The sequence below is a fragment of the Podarcis tiliguerta genome (genome assembly GCF_965153285.1).
Source record: "Podarcis tiliguerta genome assembly, chromosome: 8".
Classification (NCBI taxonomy): Eukaryota; Metazoa; Chordata; class Lepidosauria; order Squamata; family Lacertidae; genus Podarcis; species Podarcis tiliguerta.
In genome coordinates, this window is record NC_139541.1 from 78721709 (window position 1) to 78740545 (window position 18837).

Below are 18837 nucleotides of genomic sequence, written 5' to 3' on the forward strand. Positions count from 1 at the left end.
AAATGACAGGAAGGATTCGAAACCTGCGGGACCAAAGATTTACAGAAGATTGGAAGAAGTATATAAATTATTTGAAGAGCAACTGTAATCAACAAATTACACTAGTAGGACTACAAGAAGTTTTGTGAGGAGAAATATACGAAGTGTTACAAAGTAGAAAAAGATAGAGATATTGGTTATGAGTTTGAAATATAATAGGGAAGATACTAAGAAATTAGATTGGAAAATTTTCAGACAGGATTGATGGAAGTCAAAACACAAATTGAATAAGATGTAAAAGTATGTTTAATTACTGTTGAAAATGATATGTTAAAAAACTAATTATATATATATATACACACACACACACACACACACACACACAAGAGCCTCCTCTCCTCTCCTTTGCTTTCCAGAAACTGGTATTCAGAAGTGTTTCTGTCTCCATCAGCAGCCTTCACCCTGAATTGGTCCAATCCTCTTTTAAAGTCACATACATCAGTGGCCATCACTGCCTCCTGGGAAGCAAGTTCAAGAGTTTATCCCTGCGACGGGGTGAGCTCCTGTTATTTGGTCCCAGCTCCTGCCAACCTAGCAGTTCGAAAGCACATCAAAGTGCAAGTAGATAAATAGGTACCGCTCCGGCGGGAAGGTAAACGCCATTTCCGTGCGCTGCTCTGGTTCGCCAGAAGCGGCTTAGTCAGGCTGGCCACATGACCCGGAAGCTGTACGCCGGTTCCCTCAGCCAATAAAGCGAGATGAGCGCCGCAACCCCAGAGTCAGCCACGACTGGACCCAATAATCAGGGGTCCCTTTACCTTTTATCATGTCAGCTCTCACTTAACTTTTCTCTAAACTGAAAAGACCCATATGCTACAACCTTTCCACATAGGAGAGTTGCTTCATCCCCTTGATTATTTTGGTTGATTTTTCCCTGAACCTTTTCCAACTCTGCCGTGTCCATTTTGAGGCAAGGCAACCAGAACCACACACAGTATTCCAAACGCCCTTGCACCATAAATCTGTATAATGGCATTACGGTATCAGCAGTGAATATTTTCCACCAATTGCAAGGGCAAGCCTTCTTCTGTAGCTTGGTGCCTTCCAGATAGATGCTCTAGGCTATCACTCCTACTAACCCAGCCAGCAAACATCTGGAGGGCAAAAGGTTGGGAAAGGCACTGCTAAGAAATCGAGGAAGGCCACAGGCCTCATGGAAAGCAACCTCCAGTTCCATGAAACCTAAGACAGGATATTCCACCAGCATGGAGAAGAAGCGCAGATAAATCAGTCGAACACAATGATTTTTTGTATTCAAGTTTCTTATTTCTGGACCTAACAAGGCTGGGATGGAGGGAGGCGAAGCAGCTAGGAAGAACGCAGAAAATGTCAACTCTCCAAGCCCAGTCAAGCATGGTGGGAGCAACGAAAACACATCCTACCACCGCCTCTGTCCTTGTTTCAGGCTAAGCAGGGTCTCAGATGCACATTTCAGCATTACACGTGTGCTTGCGAGTGGTAGGAAACATTTTGTGACTTCTATGGCCCGTTTGGTTTTGTAAATGCCTGCTTCTCCTCCTGTGATCGCAACCTGTTTCCAAAACTCGGCTTATTGGCTGCGGAAAAGGGGAGAGAGAGACCAGGAGGATTTTTCCTGCTGTGTCCCATCGACACAAGGATATACACCTGCACAACAGGCCTTTCCTCCTCCCCGCAAATCTGCTCCGAAGGGTTAGGAGTGAGGAGATTTCACCCCTCCCATATCCAAGAATCTCCTGAGGAGTCTGCTGATTCTGCAGAGAGGAGGAGGCGTGTTCTGCTCTCTACTTATTCTGCTCCAGCACCACATCAAAGAGTCGGTCAGTGTGTGGGTCAGTCAGTCAGTCAGAGAGAGAGAGAGAGAGAGACTGAGTGTTAGAGATTGTGTGTTTAGATAAGGTTGCTGCTAAGAGCAGCTGCAGACACTCAGTGCGGTTCAGCATTCTTTATGCTTAGACCTATTTAGCTCTGTATATAGTTGTATAATAGTTGTAGTTATAGAATAAAGAGAATATTCTACAGAGCTGCTCTCCGAGTTGTTTATATACTCTGCTAGACTCTGCTGTACTCTGCTGTGCGGACGACTGTCTACTTGTGGAAGTGAATCCGGTGCTCACAATTCTAAGCTGTGAGTCCACAGCACTTTGACCTGTTCGTGTGCAGAAGGTGGTCTCTGGAAGTGCTACCCAGCTCGCCTAGCCCAGTCGGGGCTGAAGTGGATGAGTCCAGTTAGTGGCACTGGCTCAAGGGTGATGCTGACAAGGAGAACCCCTAGGACAGGTTGAGAGGGGGAGAAATTTCCACTGCGCAGGCTGAAATCCTCATGTTGACCTAATGATCTCCTTAGCGCCAGACTGGGCGCCCAAATAACCAGTAACTGGCTCCATTGGCTTCTTGCTTCTTCTTTCCCCAACTCCATTTTCAGCCAGGCCCAGGTTAGGTAGCTTCTTTTGGTTTTCTCCTCCCCTTAGAAACCAAATGACGGCTTAATCCAGGCTGCAAAGGATGGAGGCGCCTTTCTGCAATATTATCCTCCCTGCAAGGTCTCAAGGTTATCCTCCCTGTATGGCCCCAACGAACAGTGGTGTTTTTCTGTGTGTGTTTTTGCTTTCTTTCTTTTTAATGGCTGAGGCACGGGGGAAGTCCAAAGCATCTCTCCCTCCTGGCATCCTGCATTTCCAGGTTAATCAGCCGGCATCGTATGGGATGCTCAGTGGCAGATGGAAACGAGGGCTGGCAGCTCTTGTTATCCGGCGCTGACTAACTGAGATGGCAAAAGCCTTGGGAGGAAAGAGACTAATCAGAGGCCGGATCGGGGAGCTTGGAGAGGAGAAAGGAGGGGGCTGCAAGGCCAGGCTCTCAAAATAGCTACCCACAGTGCAAGGGGGGGGGGGAGGACACAAGCACAGGCCACACAGAATTGTCCCATTAAGCCATGGGGCAAAACAACCTACTCCCTGGGGGATATTGCCTATCCTGCGACAGAAGCATCTTGCTAGATCACACCAAAGATCTACCTTGAGGTTGGCTCACCTGCAGCCCTCCAGACTTATATATCTGTTTATTTGATTTATATACATTGGTACCTCGGGTTACATAAGCTCCAGGTTACAGACTCCGCTAACCCAGAAATAGTACCTCGGGTTAAGAACTTTGCTTCAGGATCAGAACAGAAATCGTGCTCCAGCGGCGCAGCAGCAGCAGGAGGCCCCATTAGCTAAAGTGGTGCTTCAGGTTAAGAACAGTTTCAGGTTAAGAACAGATCTCCAGAATGAATTATGTTCTTAACCCGAGGTACCACTGTACAGTGGTACCTCTGGTTGAAAACGGGATCCGTTCCGGAGGCCCGTTCGCAACCTGAAAGGAACGCAACTCGCTTCTGCGCAGGTCACCACTTCTGCGCACGCGCGTGACGTCATTTTGCACATCTGCGCATGCGCGAGCGGCAAGATCCAGAAGTAACCCTTTCCGGTACTTCCGGGTCGCCGCAGGACGCAACCTGAAAATGCTCAACCTGAAGCAAATGTAACATGAGGTATGCCTGTACTCCCCTTCATCGCAAGATTTCAGGGCGGTTCACAATACAAGGTAAAAACACAAGTAAACAGTTACAACAAGGAAACAATAATGTCCCCCCCCCCAAAAAAAAACATGTAAAAGGCTGTAGAATATTAATCAGCCAAAGGCCTGGTTAAAGAGGAATGTTTTCGCCTGGTGTCGAAGATATGCAAGGAAGGCACCAGGCGAGCCTCCCTGGGGAGAGAATCCCACAAACAGGGAGCCACTGCAGAAAAGGCCCTGTTTTTGTGCTGCCACCCTTGTGTGGAGGAGGCACATGAAGAAGGGCCTCATGAAACTGGCAGCCACCATGCACCACAAGAGAAGCCCTAGGAAATCAAGAATAGCTCTGCAGGATCATACCAAAGGCTCATCTAGTCTAGTATCCTGTTCTTTCAGAGGGGCGTACAAGCAACAGCAGCGAATGGGAAAGAGGGAGAGGGTCAGCAAGCCTGCTAGAAAGATCCCTGTTCCTCGGTAGGTAAACAGAACAGGTAGGAGGTGAGCTTGGACTCCAGGGGAAGGATGCTCTACGCATGGCTATGGAAGGGCACTGCCATGTGCTGCAGCCTCCCTGGGTGCCAGGAGATCCACCTCCCAAGTTGCACCCACAAGCGGTCTCATTTAGCTCTCAGTTGTGAAACAGCTCCGTAACAGCGGCAGGACGTTTACAAGAGGGTTAACTGGCAAGCGGTGGGACGCGGGTGGCGCTGTGGGTTAAACCACAGAGCCTAGGACTTGCCGATCAGAAGGGCGGCAGTTTGAATCCCCGCAACAAGGTGAGCTCCCGTTGCTCGGTCCCTGCTCCTGCCAACCTAGAAGTTCGAAAGCACATCAAAGTGCAAGTAGATAAATAGGTACCGCTCCAGCGGGAAGGTAAATGGTGTTTCCGTGCGCTGCTCTGGTTCGCCAGAATCGGCTTAGTCATGCTGGCCACATGACCCGGAAGCTGTACACCGGCTTCCTCAGCCAATAAAGCGAGATGAGCGCCGCAACCCCAGAGTCGGTCACGACTGGGCCTAATGGTCAGGGGTCCCTGTCAGGGAACTGCCATGGGAGCCAGAAGGAGAGGGAGGGCTCCAGAGGGATTCCGGAGAGCGTCCCGGGAGGGAGAGAAGCAGCACATCTTCTGGGGAAGGAAATCAGCGTAGCACCAGTGGAGGAGGGGGGCAGAAGGGGGAATCGGCGAGGTGGCTCCAAGACTCTTCGCCGGGAACCAGCAGGGAGAGCACGGGTCCACCGATGCCCACACCCTCCCTGCGCAGAAGGCTTCCACGCAGGGAAAGTAGGCGGCAACTAGGCGTCAAATAACTTTTATGCTGGAAAGTTCAAGAAATGCCCACTGACGGATTCTGCCAGTGATTAAGACAGCCACGGGTGAGTGGCTGTCCGGACAGGAAAGGTTCACTCAGGCAACCTAGCCAGGTGTTGGCACCGATTTACGCACGAGCAATCCCTAGAACCATTACAGTCCCTTAACCTTTTTGACTGGCAAGCAGTTTCTGGCAAGACTCTGGAGACCTCAGAGATACGCTACAGAGTTACTGCAACCCCAAGGACTGAGCATCAGACATCTCTATGCTTTACTCAACTTCCATCTTCGCCGGAGGATGGCCCGGGGCAAGTCAGCCTTCCTCACAAGTCCTGCTTCCCAGGGCTCCCCTCCTGCCTCACGGGATTTCTCAAAGCCAACAAGATGAGGAAATTAGCCTCCGTCTCGAATGTTAGGGTACAGAGCCAGTGGGGAATCTTAATTAATGAAACCTGATTAAGTTTGCAGGGAAGAAGGTTCTGTGTTTTTGAGGTTGAATCCTGACAAGACAGAAGTACTGTTTTTGGGGGACAGGAGGCGGGCAGGTGTGGAAGACTCCCTGGTCCTGAATGGGGTAACTGTGCCCCTGAAGGACCAGGTGCACAGCCTGGGAGTCATTCTGGACTCACAGCTGTCCATGGAGGCACAGGTCAATTCTGTGTCCAGGGCAGCTGTATCCCAGCTCCACCTGGTACGCAGGCTGAGACCCTACCTGCCCGCAGACTGTCTCGCCAGAGTGGTGCATGCTCTGGTTATCTCCCGCTTGGACTACTGCAATGCGCTCTACGTGGGGCTACCTTTGAAGGTGACCCGGAAACTACAACTAATCCAGAATGCGGCAGCTAGACTGGTGACTGGGAGCGGCCGCCAAGACCACGTAACACCGGTCTTGAAAGACCTACATTGGCTCCCAGTACGTTTTCAAGCACAATTCAAAGTGTTGGTGCTGACCTTGAAAGCCCTAAACAGCCTCGGTCCAGTATACCTGAAGGAGCGTCTCCACCTCCATCATTCTGCCCGGACACTGAGGTGGTATTATTAATTATTATTATTATTATTATTATTATTATTATTATTATTATTATGTTTTCCACCCCACCACTGCCAGGAAGGCAACCTCGGCGCGGGTGAAATGAAAGAGTGTGCCGCTCTCCAAACGAAACTGCATTAATTCCCTCCGAGCCACTGTATATTCAGATTTGATAAAACACCGCGGCACCCGGAGTTAATCTCTCCCGCACCACATTTGAGTCTCCGTCAGAAACGGCAGCGCTGTCATTTGTCACCGGAAGAAACAAACAGATAAACTGCGCCACTTTGGAAACGGGTGGAAATCTGCCAATTACGACCCCGTGGCCTAGCTGCCCCGGGACACTGATATCTCGGATGCAACTGATAATCCTAGACTGAATCCTAGATATCCCTCAAATATCTGACACAGCAGCAAGCAGCCGGATAGGTTTACTAATCAGGATTACTTATCTGCAGAGCTGAGATGACTTCCTGGTTCTCAAGGCAGGATATAAATTATGAAACTTGGGTGTGTGGGGAGAACAGGCCCCCAAATCTCAGCAACTCCCTCCCTAACCTACTTCCAACAGAACTTTCTGGACGTTTGGAATTTTTTTAATGTAACTATGTAAGGAAAGGGCATCCTATTGATGTCACAAGATTTTGCAAAAATTAAAATCCAAGATTTTTTAAATGGGCTAGGTTTGAGCTGTATAAGACGATTAAGCGCCCTGCTGATGAGAGGCAGGAGTTGTCAGGAAAAGGTGCTGAAGCAAATGCTGTTATATATGCCACAGGGATTTTTATTTTTATTTTTGGATGGGGGGGGGGATTGAAAGATGTCCCTGCATTTGGCCAAAGTCCACACTCGCTCCCTAATTCAGAATGCCTGCATCCCAAGAAGAATTGCTGCGATCAGCCAGAAAACAGCCCCATTTCTCCTTTCCGCAGAACACCTGGCAGAAGCTAATATTTCTCTCCTTCCCTCAAGCTTTTATTAATGGCTCTGGGTTGGCTGGAATGCTATTAGGCTGAACACCAGTGGCAGCCACAAACCCAGTTGGCAGATGCATCCAGCAAAGACAACCGATTTAATGTGCCCCAGAGAAGCTATTCCTTCCTTAACCCGTTTCTGCCTGGCCCCTATGACTTCCATTGTCTGCTTAATTGCAGTTTTTGTCCACATTCACCATCCTGATTATGCCAGTAGATTAGCACAAGGAACCACCTCGACCAGAGACTCCACTTAAGTTAATGGCATCTGAGACGTATGACCTATAGTTTATTGTTTAAACTGAGCTGGGGAAAAGATTACAGTGGTACCTCGGGTTAAGTACTTAACCGTTCTTAACCTGAAACTGTTCTTAACCTGAAGAACTACTTTAGCTAATGGGGCTTCCTGCTGCTGCTGCGCTGCTGGAGCACGATTTCTGTTCTCATCCTGAAGCAAAGTTCTTAACCCGAGGTAACATTTCTGGGTTAGCGGAGTCTGTAACCTGAAGCGTATGTAACCCAAGGTACCACTGTACTTGTAATTGTACGGTAGAATGTGCAATATCATAATATTTATTTACTTTTGCTCACAAAAAAATCCCATCATCTGTGATCAGGGATCAGCAACCAGCAATCCTGGGCTAGATCTGACCACCCTCCTCTTCGTTATTCACTCTCAGTCTTCCTCCAATTGATCCATAAAATGGGTAGATGGATGTGACGGGTGGAGAAGAAGAGGAACAGGGGAGCATGCAAGCAAGCTGAACAGCTCTCTGCAACCCCCACCCCACCCCTGTCCACCCCAACCATTTTCAAAAAGGGCTTCCAAGGAAGAGAAGGGTGGATCCCCCCCCATTCCTAAATCATCTCTTTCTTCTTTGGATACAGCAGTTTGAGAGAAAGAGGGAGCTCCGTCAGCCACCACCAACCCGCTTTCAAGTTGGATGCTTGCAAAATTAGTTGCTGACCAGGATGTTGACATTACAGAATTTTGCACAAATATGGCTGCAGGTCAGTGGAGAGGAATCTGTGGATGCTAAGGAACCTTTGGCCCCAGAATTGTTAATTGGCCTGCCCTTCACAGAGAAATGAGCTACCTAAGAATTGAGCTGCATAGCCTAAAACAGCCGTGTTTCAATAATACTTTATTTTTTAAGGGCTTCTGCCACCTGCTGGCCTTAACATCTGCATGCTTGCTTTTATTTCCCTCACCAGCGCGAGCCCTTGCAAGCTGCCTTCGCCAACCTGACGCCCTCCAGATGTTGTTGGACATCTGGTGAAGGCCTTTCAGACAGCGGGGAAGAGGTAGGCTCCTCCACAAGAGGAAAAAATGCTTCTAAGAAGGAGCACGGGACTTAAACCACTTCACGCTTCCTCCAACGTATGAGTGGCTGAAAGAATCAGCACTGTCCCTTTGTTGTTGTTTAGGCGTTCAGTCGTGTCCGACTCTTCGTGACCCCATGGACCAGAGCACACCAGGCACTCCTGTCTTCCACTGCCACCCGCAGTTTGGTCAGATTCATGTTTGTAGCTTTGAGAACACTGTCTAACCATCTTGTCCTCTGTCGTCCCCTTCTTCTTGTGCCCTCCATCTTTCCCAACATCAGGGTCTTTTCCAGTGAGTCTTCTCTTCTCATGAGGTGGCCAAAGTATTGGAGCCTCAGCTTCACTATCTGTCCTTCCAGTGAGCACTCAGGGCTGATTTCCTTAAGAATGGATGCGTTTGATCTTCTTGCAGTCCATGGGACTCTCAAGAGTCTCCTCCAGCACCATAATTCAAAAGGGTCAATTCTTCGGCGATCAGCCTTCTTTATGGTCCAGCTCTCACTTCCATACATCACTACTGGAGCACTGTCCCTACCACTGCCTTAAAATCCTTCCCCTCAGGCAGGCCAGAGGTTGGATCCTGCCCTAAGCCTCATCCACCTTTCTGCTGGCCAGAATGCTACACACCAGAAGACGACATTTTCCCCAAACCGATGAGGTGGTCTTGCACAGGGAAAGGCCTCAGGGGAACCCATATTTTATAGACACAGGACTAAGGAGAAGGTGGAGAGTCCATCAAAGATCACATTGTGGTGCAGTTGGCAATCATCTCTGACTGTTGGCAGGGCTGGTGGAAGTTGGGAGTCCAACATTCGGAGGCCCACACGTCCCCCAGCCCTCACAGAAGGGAATAGTCTCAGAAAGAGTAACTGCACGTTCAAGGAAACTTTGGCCCGGTTGGACTCAGAGGTGCAATATTGGCACGTCTCTGCTGAAGGGCAACTGCCCTGGAATCGTGGCTTCGGGACTTTCTTCCCCAGGAACTGCTTGTCTACCCCCACAATTGAAAAACAATCCAGCATCTGAGGCCATCTGTATCTCAGACGCTTTAGCAATAAAGACTTCCTGATCGCTCGCAGCAATTTGCACTCATTACCTCCGTAACTGCTAGAACAATCTGACAAGGTGCCCCAGTACGAAGTCTACCTTTAATTGCCGTCAGATGGGAGCCTGAGCAGAGGTGTGTGCGCATGTGTGTGTGCTTACCCTTGATGGTTCCAGCAAACTCTCACCTGCAGCAATGCACCAGAGCCCCATGTTCCTTACCATGGCTTTATTACTTATGATTAGACTTGTTCGCCAAAGGTTTCCAAGTGTTTTGTGCCCATTTAAAAACACGCAGTAGCCACACAAACCAAACAGTGCCACCTCGGAGTGGGAAGGCAAGTCTATACAGTGGTACCTCGGGTTAAGAACTTAATTCGTTCCGGAGGTCCGTTTTTAACCTGAAATTGTTCTTAACCTGAGGTACCACTTTAGCTAATGGGGCCTTCCGCTGCTGCTGCACGATTTCTGTTCTCATCCTGAAGCAAAGTTCTTAACCCGAGGTACTATTTCTGGGTTAGCGGAGTCTGTAACCTGAAGCGTATGTAATACAAGGTACCACTGTATTTGTAGGAGCCACCGTATTCCGGTAATTTTCGGTTGCTTCAAACCATTTTGAATGTTGTATTTTAAATTACCATTGTTAGGGTCATTTACTATTATTATATCGCCCGTCTAAGGCCTCAAAGTGAGTTGCAACACAATATTAATATCCTGCACAGTATTACACAACATTAAAAACAGTTGGAAGCGACTTGCCATCACAGATATAGGGTGGCTCCTGAAAACATGTGTCTTCCGTGTTAAAGGTCAGAGCTAAGAGGTGGGTCTTCAGCATTTGCTGAAAGCTGTATTGTAATGAAGGTGTCAGATGCACCTCCGCAGGGTGGGAGTTCCACAACGTAAGGGGCGCCACCCTCCAACAAACAGAAGGGCCCTCTCTGTCAATCTCAGGGGTCAGCAAACTTTTTCAGCAGGGGGCTGGTCCACTGTCCCTCAGACCATGTGGGGGGGCCAGGCTATATTTCGACGGGGTGTGTGTGAATGAATTCCTATGCCCCACAAATAACCCAGAGATGCATTTTCAATAAAAGCACACATTCTACTCATGTGAAAACACCAGGCAGGCCCCACAAATAACCTAGAGGTGCATTTTAAATAAAAGGACACATTCTACTCGTGTAAAAACACGCTGATTCCCGGACCGTCCACGGGCCGGATTTAGAAGGTGATTGGGCCGGATCCTGCCCCCGGGCCTTAGTTTGCCTACCCATGGTTGATCTCATCACCTAAGAGGGAAGGAGGTGGCTTTTCAGGTGTTTTGAACCGGAGTCATTTACAGCTTTAAACAAAAATATGAGCAACTTGAACTGGGCCTAGAAACGAACCGGCAACTGGTACAGATGTTTTAAAACTGGGGTTGCATGTGATCTCAAGGGAATCCCAGCCAGCAATCTAGCTGTTATCACTGTCCTTGGGACCTCAGGGTGAAGGGCAGGTAATAATAATAATAATAATAATAATAATAATAATACGCAGAAAGGATACTGAGCCGGCATCTGTGACTACCTGAAGCACAACCGTAATAGAGGAACGGGGATGAAGGGTTCCCAGGACCACTGCCTCGCACGTCTTCTTGATCATCTGCTCTCGGCTTCTCTCATAGACACCTGGGCGGGAGGAAAGCAAAGAGCACTGCAGGTGAGCCACAGAGAAACACGAGGCTCAAAGCAATCATCTTCTGAAAGGTCACACTGCCGAGGCTCAAGCGTCGGGGCTGCCTTGTCGGATCAGACCAATAGTCATATAATTCCATAACAGCAGCTTGCTGGATGTTTCTAGGCAACGCAGAAGCAGGGTATGGAAAATGATGGCCTTTTACTTTGATGTGGCCTCGGCGGCAGACTGCCACTGCAAATGGAGGTTCTATTTATCCATGATGCACCATTTTTGAGGGAAGCCGGAAAATTCTCCAGCGTCCATGGGGCTAGGAATCTAAAGCACTATGTTCTACTGTGCCTTAAGGTTTATATTGGCCCTGAGCAACAGGGAGACTTAAGCGGGGTTTATACATTCAGCAGAACGCAATGGGAAGGATTTCCTTCAGCTGGCAGGTGCTGGTGACCTGCCTAAATGCTCTACAATAAAAGAATACCGCTCAGATGGATTACTGCCTCCAACTATGCAACCAGAGCGCAGTCATTATGGCTGGTAGTCACTGACAAGAGTTATCTCCCATGTCCAATCCTCTCCCCCAATCCACTTTTAAATATCCACATTGGTGGCTCCTGTGGGAGTGAGTCCCATAGTTTTAACTAGCCACTGTATGAAGCAGCCCTGCAAATGTTGAGACATGAATTCTGTCACCTGAAATGATTAAATCCAGGAAATTCCCCACCCCACCCCAGGTCCTACAGCACGACACAAATCACTTGAAGAAACAGCCGCCCACATCACAATTCTATTAATGGCTGCTGTCTTGATCCCAAAGGGCAGGTACATACGCAGATAAAATTCTATTTTTTATTGGATGCTTTGTTGTTGCTTAGTCGTTTAGTCATGTCCGTTTAGTCGTTTAGTCATAGAGGAGGGAGAAAGGTTGTTTTCTGCTGCTCCAGAGAAGCGGACACGGAGCAATGGATCCAAACTACAAGAAAGAAGATTCTACCTAAACATTAAGAAGAACTTCCTGACAGTAAGAGCTGTTTGACAGTGGAATTTGCTGCCAAGGAGTGTGGTGGAGTCTCCTTCTTTGGAGGTCTTTAAGCAGAGGCTTGACAACCATATGTCAGGAGTGCTCTGATGGTGTTTCCTGCTTGGCAGGGGGTTGGACTCGATGGCCCTTGTGGTCTCTTCCAACTCTATGATTCTATGACTCTTTTTGACCCCGTGGACCAGAGCACGCCAGGCACTCCTGTCTTCCACTGCTCCTGCAGTTTGGTCAAACTCATGCTGGTATCTTCGAGAACACTGTCCAACCATCTCGTCCTCTGTCGTCCCCTTCTCCTTGTGCCCTCCATCTTTCCCAACATCAGGGTCTTTTCCAGGGAGTCTTCTCTTCTCATGAGGTGGCCAAAGTATTGGAGTCTCAGCTTCAGGATCTGTCCTTCCAGTGACCACTCAGGGCTGATTTCCTTAAGAATGGATGCGTTTGATCTTCTTGCAGTCCATGGGACTCTCAAGAGTCTCCGCCAGCACCATAATTCAAAGCATCCATTCTTCGGCGATCAGCCTTCTTGATGGTCTAGCTCTCACTTCCATCCATCACTACTGGGAAAACCATAACTCTGACTATACGGACCTTTGCTGGCAAGGTGAATAGTTTCAGGTAAAGTCAGGAGCATGGGAAGGACCTCAGCTAGTTGGCAGAGTATCTGCTTTGCATTCAGAATGTTCCCAGTTCAATCTCCAGGTAGTTTCTGGGAGAGGCTGTCTGTCTGAAATCCTGGAGAGAGCAGATGTCAGTCAGTATGTAGAGAACACTGAGCTAGATGGACCTAGTGGTGTGACTCTGTATAAGGTAGCTTCTTATATATAGGCTTTCAGGTTCCACAGAACCTTTCATGCCCAACAAAGATTTCTGTGAAACTCAAAGTCTTGCACATCAGAAGCTACTCTCCTTAAGTACGCAGGACCTCAAGGCACACACATGTCCAGACATGCCTCTCTTCCTCTTTTACCATGAATACCATCAAGTCTGCAAATAGGATCAGCAGGATTTAATTTTTTTAAAAGCTCTTCTGTTTCCACAAAAAGGAAACAAATTCTTTTGTTTCTTAATTTAATTATTCACAGCAAAGCCAGCCCCCTCTGGAGGTTTCACATGCACTGAAAGTCTCAGCGGGTGGGGAAAAAAGGGAGAAATTCTTTTTTTTTTCTCTGATGCCAGCAATTTTCTTTTGTGAGCTCCCTGTGGAGTGAACAAGATATCCAGATGGTATCACTGCAGGATACCAGATGGCCCAGTTGGTTATGAAGATAACAGCTCATCTCACCTTTTGATTATGCTAGTTCCTGGGGGTGGGGGAAGGAGATGAATGGTGAGAGCACATGCTAAATTTAAATTAGAACAACACGGGGACGAGTTTTGAGTTTTCACTTGCTAACGCTGCCATGCAGAGACATTTTGGAAATGGATATAATGAAAGATTTAACAAAGGTGACACACGTCGAGCGTCCCACTCAGGGGACACGCGGAGCAGTTTTAACTCAATGACACCACACTAAGGCATAGTTTATTGTGACAAGAACAAGTCATTCCCCCAAGCATTCCCCAAACCCTTCCGGCATGGCCACAAGGAGAAAACTTCCATTTTGATTACCCACCACTGGTCTGAACCAACAAGCTGTCATTAATGCAGATGATGAGTTGGGTTTGAACTGTGCCATCTTCAAAGCAGGTGTTATGAAGCTAGCTTCTTTAAACAAGCCATAGTGGACATTTAACCATAGTAGTGATGTATGGAAGTGAGAGCTGGACCATAAGGAAGTTTGATCGCTGAAGAATGGATGCTTTTGAATTATGGTGCTGGAGGAGACTCTTGAGTCCCATGGACTGCAAGAAGATCCAACCTCTCTATTCTGAAGGAAATCAGCCCTGGGTGCTCACTGGAAGGACAGATCGTGAAGCTGAGGCTCCAAGACTTTGGCCACCTCATGAGAAGAGAAGACTCCCTGGAAAAGACCCTGATGTTGGGAAAGACTGAGGGCACTAGGAGAAGGGGACCACAGAGGACGAGATGGTTGGACAGTGTTCTCGAAGCTACCAGCATGAGTTTGACCAAACTGCGGGAGGCAGTGGAAGACAGGAGTGCCTGGTGTGCTCTGGTCCATGGGGCACGAAGAGTCGGACACGACTAAACAACAACAAACCACAGTTTAGGGTTTAGGCGACACACTAAATTGTGATCAAGTGAAATCAGAAGTTTCTAATCTCTTCCTTGCGGTCACACCAGAGGAGAGAGGAGGAAGGAGTGTATGACCCCCCAAGGCTCACTGCAGCTTGTTGAATACAGAAGGTAAACACTTTCGTCTTCTGCTGAAGGACCTCAGCAGCAGAACTGGGAAATCAAGCACCTATAACTGTCTTACGGGTTAGAAATACGGCTAACTGTACCTTGCACCCAGACACTGCGAGTAATCGGTTGTGTCCACCCTTCTGGACACTGGTTCCCAGTGCCAACCCAGTAAAAAGTGATTAACTGAATTCCCATCCCATCCCACCTTTGTCCTCAGATCCAGGATGGTTTACATGATGGGAGATTTAGGTCAGGCATAGGCAAACTCCGGCCCTCCAGATGTTTGGGACTACAATTCCCATCATCCCTGGCCACCACTGGTCCTGTTAACTAGGGATGATGGGAATTGTAGTCCCAAACATCTGGAGGGCCGGAGTTTGCCTATGCCTGATTTAGGTGAACAGGGATGAGGTGGGGGGCATCACAGGGCTGTGCAAACTAGCTCCGCCTGCTGGCCACAAACCCCACCGGCTATGCATTTCACAAATAAATTAGTTCAGCATGCATACCAATATACAAACGTGCAGCACCTTAGTAGATTGGCTGAGGACCTCTCCTAGCATGGAGTTGGTATAAACATGGGGGTCTCTCCACACCCTCGTTGAACATGCAGTTGGTGCAAGGGAACAACTAGCCTGCCTGCCAATATGACAGCGAGCCCACATAGCCCTGTGCCCCCCACAAACGCTTCACTCGACCCCTCCTTTTGTCTTTTTAACTACCTCCATGAATGAAATTTCCAAATCACAGCATGCAAATACAGTATGAGAATGCGACACCTATTCATTTAAAGGAACACCAACGTTAGCATGTAGGCCTGCATGCCCCAACTATACAAATCCTAGGGGCAAGCACCTGGGTCAAAGCAACTCCCCAAAGGGGATGTATGAGTCGGTTTGCAATACGTCTCACCTGGTAGACCCACTTTGGGCCTCAGAAGCACTTCCAGGGTAGCTTTATCATAGATCTCTTTGCTGACCTTGACTTCAGTTGGCCCGTACACTCCAACTAGTACTGAAGTGTCTCCTGGGGAAAAACAGGGGAGGGGGCATGAACAATTTGGCCTAATTTCCTAAGCTGCCCTGAGGGAAGGGAAAAGAAGCAGTCACAGCTTTTTTCTAAACCAAACAAGTTGCCGTTTCCATTCTGTTTATTTTTCCCCCCCAGCACAAATGAGCAAATGAGGCCCTGCCCCAGCAACTGCAGTCTGCCCTTACCCATAGCTGTCAACTTTTCCCTTTTCTTGCAAGGAATCCTATTCAGAATAAGGTAATTTCCCTTTAAAAATGGGAAACGTTGACAGCTATGCCCTTACCCAGCCCCCTCCAGCCTGCTTTCTTATTTACAAGCAGTTCCGGGTGTTGCACTGCCTCCTAATTTCATAGAAGGGACCCCAGAGGGTCATCTAGCCCAACCCCCTGCAATGGAGGAATCTCAACTAGTAAGCACCCATGACAGATCCAACCTCTGCTTAAATTCCTCCAAGAAAGGAGAGTCCACCACCTCCTAAGGGAGTTTGCTCCACTATCAAACTGCTCTTACTGTCAGAAAGTTCTTCATGACTTTTCGTCCAAATCTCCTTTCTTGTAACTTGAATCCATTTGGTTTGGGTCCTACCGTCCAGAACAAGGTCAGCAAACTTTTTCAGCAGGGGGCCGATCCACTGTCCCTCAGATCTTGGAGGGGGGCCGGACTATTTTGGGGGGGTGGGAATGAATGAATTCCTATGCTCCACAAATAACCCAGAGATGCATTTTCAATAAAAGCACACATCCTACTCATGTAAAAACACCAGGCAGGCCCCACAAATAACCCAAAGATACATTTTAAATAAAAGGGCACATTCTACTCATGTAAAAACATGCTGATTCCCGGACCGTCCGTGGGCCGGATTTAGAAGGTGATTGGGCTGGATCCGACCCCCCCGGGCCTTAGTTTGCCTCCCCATGGTCCAGAGCAAGAGAAAGGAAGCTTGCTCCATCTTCCAAGTGATAGGCCTTCACATATTTGAAAATGGCTATCCTATCTCCTCTCGGTCTCCTCTTTTCCAGGCTGAACATCTCCCTCAACCGTTCCTCATAAGACTTGGTTTCAAGACCCTTGATCCTCCCCCTTAGTTTTGGTATTGCCATTACAGAACTCAGTTAAGGACGTGGATGTGGGCCAAACTAGCTTTAGTTGGCTGTGCTTGTCACTGGCTCTGGCAGCGCCTAACTGCTGGGTTCTCTGCCTTCCACCCTATCCTTCTCAATGGGCACCAGCCACCAGGGACAGATGCCCATGGGAATCCCGCAAGCAATAAATGGGAGTAACAGCGCTCTCCTACTTGCGATCCCTGGCAAGTTGCATACAGAGGCACAAGGCCAACATGACTAGCTGCCAGCGATACCCTAAAGGTAAAGGGACCCCTGATCATTAGGTCCAGTCGTGGCTGACTCTGGGGTTGCGGCGCTCATCTCGCTTTATTGGCCGAGGGAGCCGGCGTACAGCTTCCGGGTCATGTGGCCAGCAGGACTAAGCCGCTTCTGGTGAAACCAGAGCAGCGCACGGAAACGCCGTTTACCTTCCCGCCGGAGCGGTACCTATTTATCTACTTGCACTTTGATGTGCTTTCGAACTGCTAGGTTGGCAGGAGCAGGGACCGAGCAACGGGAGCTCACCCCATCACAGGGATTCGAACCACCGACCTTCTGATTGGCAAGCCCTAGGCTCTGTGGTTTAACCCACAGCGCCACCCACGTCCCAACGATAACCTATCCATCCTGAATGTGCCTAATTCCCATTTTAAGCCATACAAGTTGGTGGTCTACCACCAAACCATGGGGAAGCAAACTTTGTAATTTAACCATAAGCAGGGTTAACTTGCGGGGAGAGCGGGGGTTCCCCTCACTCAATTTTAATCAGCATGGAGTATGGAGCAAGCTTCTTTTTCCAGCTATGGAGGACCCAAACCAATGGATTCAAGTTACAATAAAGGCGATTCTGACAAAGTATCAGGAAAAGCTTTCTGACAGTAGGGGTTGTTGCTCAGTAGAATGGACTCCCTTGGGAGGTTCTGGATTCTATTTCACTGGAGCAGAGGTTGGGTGGCCATCTGCCATGGATGTTTTAGCTGAGATTCCTGCATTGCAGGGGGTTGGACTAGATGACCCTCGGGACCCTTCCAACTTTGCAGTTCTATGATCTATAAGCTCTGTTTTGGAGAGGGGTTAGGAAAGCAAAGGGTATTAAGTATTAAGCATCTGGTACTCGGGCTAAGAAAGGAGCCTGGGAGATATGAGACTAAAGACCAGACACCCATCCCAAACAGTAGGAGCAACAGGGCGATATCGAGGGAATAAAGACCCCGAGGCAAAGAGAACCTTAAAAGCTCTCAGAAGCTTGGAAGGGGAGACCTGAGAAACGCCCGTCTGCACCCCACACCTACGGAGTATCAATAGCGCTGGTTAAGAGGATATAACCCAGAGATGGAGGAGCAGGAAGGGGGGGGGGTGGAGGAAAGGAAGCCACGGCTGACCCTGCATCCAGGAGGCAGATCCATCAGGACGGGACAGCAGTCCCTGCTCACACAGGATCCGGCGCAGCGCAGGGAGATCCCCAGAATCGAAGCGTTTCTGTTCAGTCTCCATCGCTCCGATCCACCCACGTGGTTTCCCCCTTGATGCTTCCGGATCCGGGGTTTGACGGGGCGGAGCTACGGGAGCCGACGCCTCCTTTTTAAAGCAACAAGCCACACCAAACCTTCTTAAGTCTTTCAAGCACATTCAAAAAAAAGCACAGCCTTTCCCGCAAAGAATTCTGGGTGCTGCAGTTTGCTAAGGGATGCTGGGAATAGGAGCTGTGTGAGGGGTAAACTACAAGGCCCAGAATCCTTTGAGGGAAAGGATGTGCCTCAAATGTGCTTTAAGAGTTCACACACACAAACGCAGAGAGAGATTCATGAATTAGAAATAATGGTTCAGGAAGGGGAAAACTTGGGGTGTCCCCTAGGAATCAGAGTGTGGATGAGTGGGGGGGTGTAATAATTTAGGGGAGGGGTTGATTTCCCAGCATTCCCCCCTATGTCCTTACAAATTGCTACTTCACAGGGTTGTTGTAATCAAATAAATAAAATAAACAGTTCAGCAACGAATTAACATTTTGTTCCGCTTTAGCTATTCCAAATGTCACTGACAAACGGTAGCCTAAGTTTCGTTTCGTTTGTGCTTATTGTCCTTCTGTGCAATAAAACTATTTATTTTTCTATTATTATTATCCCTTGGAGACGGGGAAGCGATTCATGAACAGAACCAGATAAAATTTTTAAAAAATAAAATTGGGGGAAGGCCCGCTCTTTGAGTTTAGGGCAGTACAGGTGTGTCCTCTGCACAGGTCGCTGAGCAGAGGGGGCTCAAAATAATAATTATAATTATAATAAACCTATACAGTGGTACCTTGGGTTACATACGCTTCAGGTTACAGACTCCGCTAACCCAGAAATAATGCTTCAGGTTAATAAATTTGCTTCAGGATGAGAACAGAAATTGTGCTCCGGTGGCAGCAGGAGGCCCCATTAGC

General features: G+C 48.4%; 1 protein-coding gene across 1 annotated transcript in view; it reads right to left on the reverse strand.

The window, feature by feature from the left end:
- Positions 1–17971, reverse strand: part of EXOSC5 (exosome component 5) — a 40290-nt gene extending 22319 nt beyond the window's left edge. Inside the window, exons 1-3 of the mRNA XM_083455934.1 lie at positions 17798–17971; positions 15193–15306; positions 10811–10932 (exon numbers count right to left, since the gene is read on the reverse strand). Of these exons, the coding sequence (XP_083312060.1) occupies positions 10811–10932; positions 15193–15306; positions 17798–17909 (348 nt within the window). The 5' untranslated portion in view covers positions 17910–17971. The remainder of the gene's footprint in view (positions 1–10810; positions 10933–15192; positions 15307–17797) is intronic.
- Between the last annotated feature and the right edge of the window lie 866 nt (positions 17972–18837).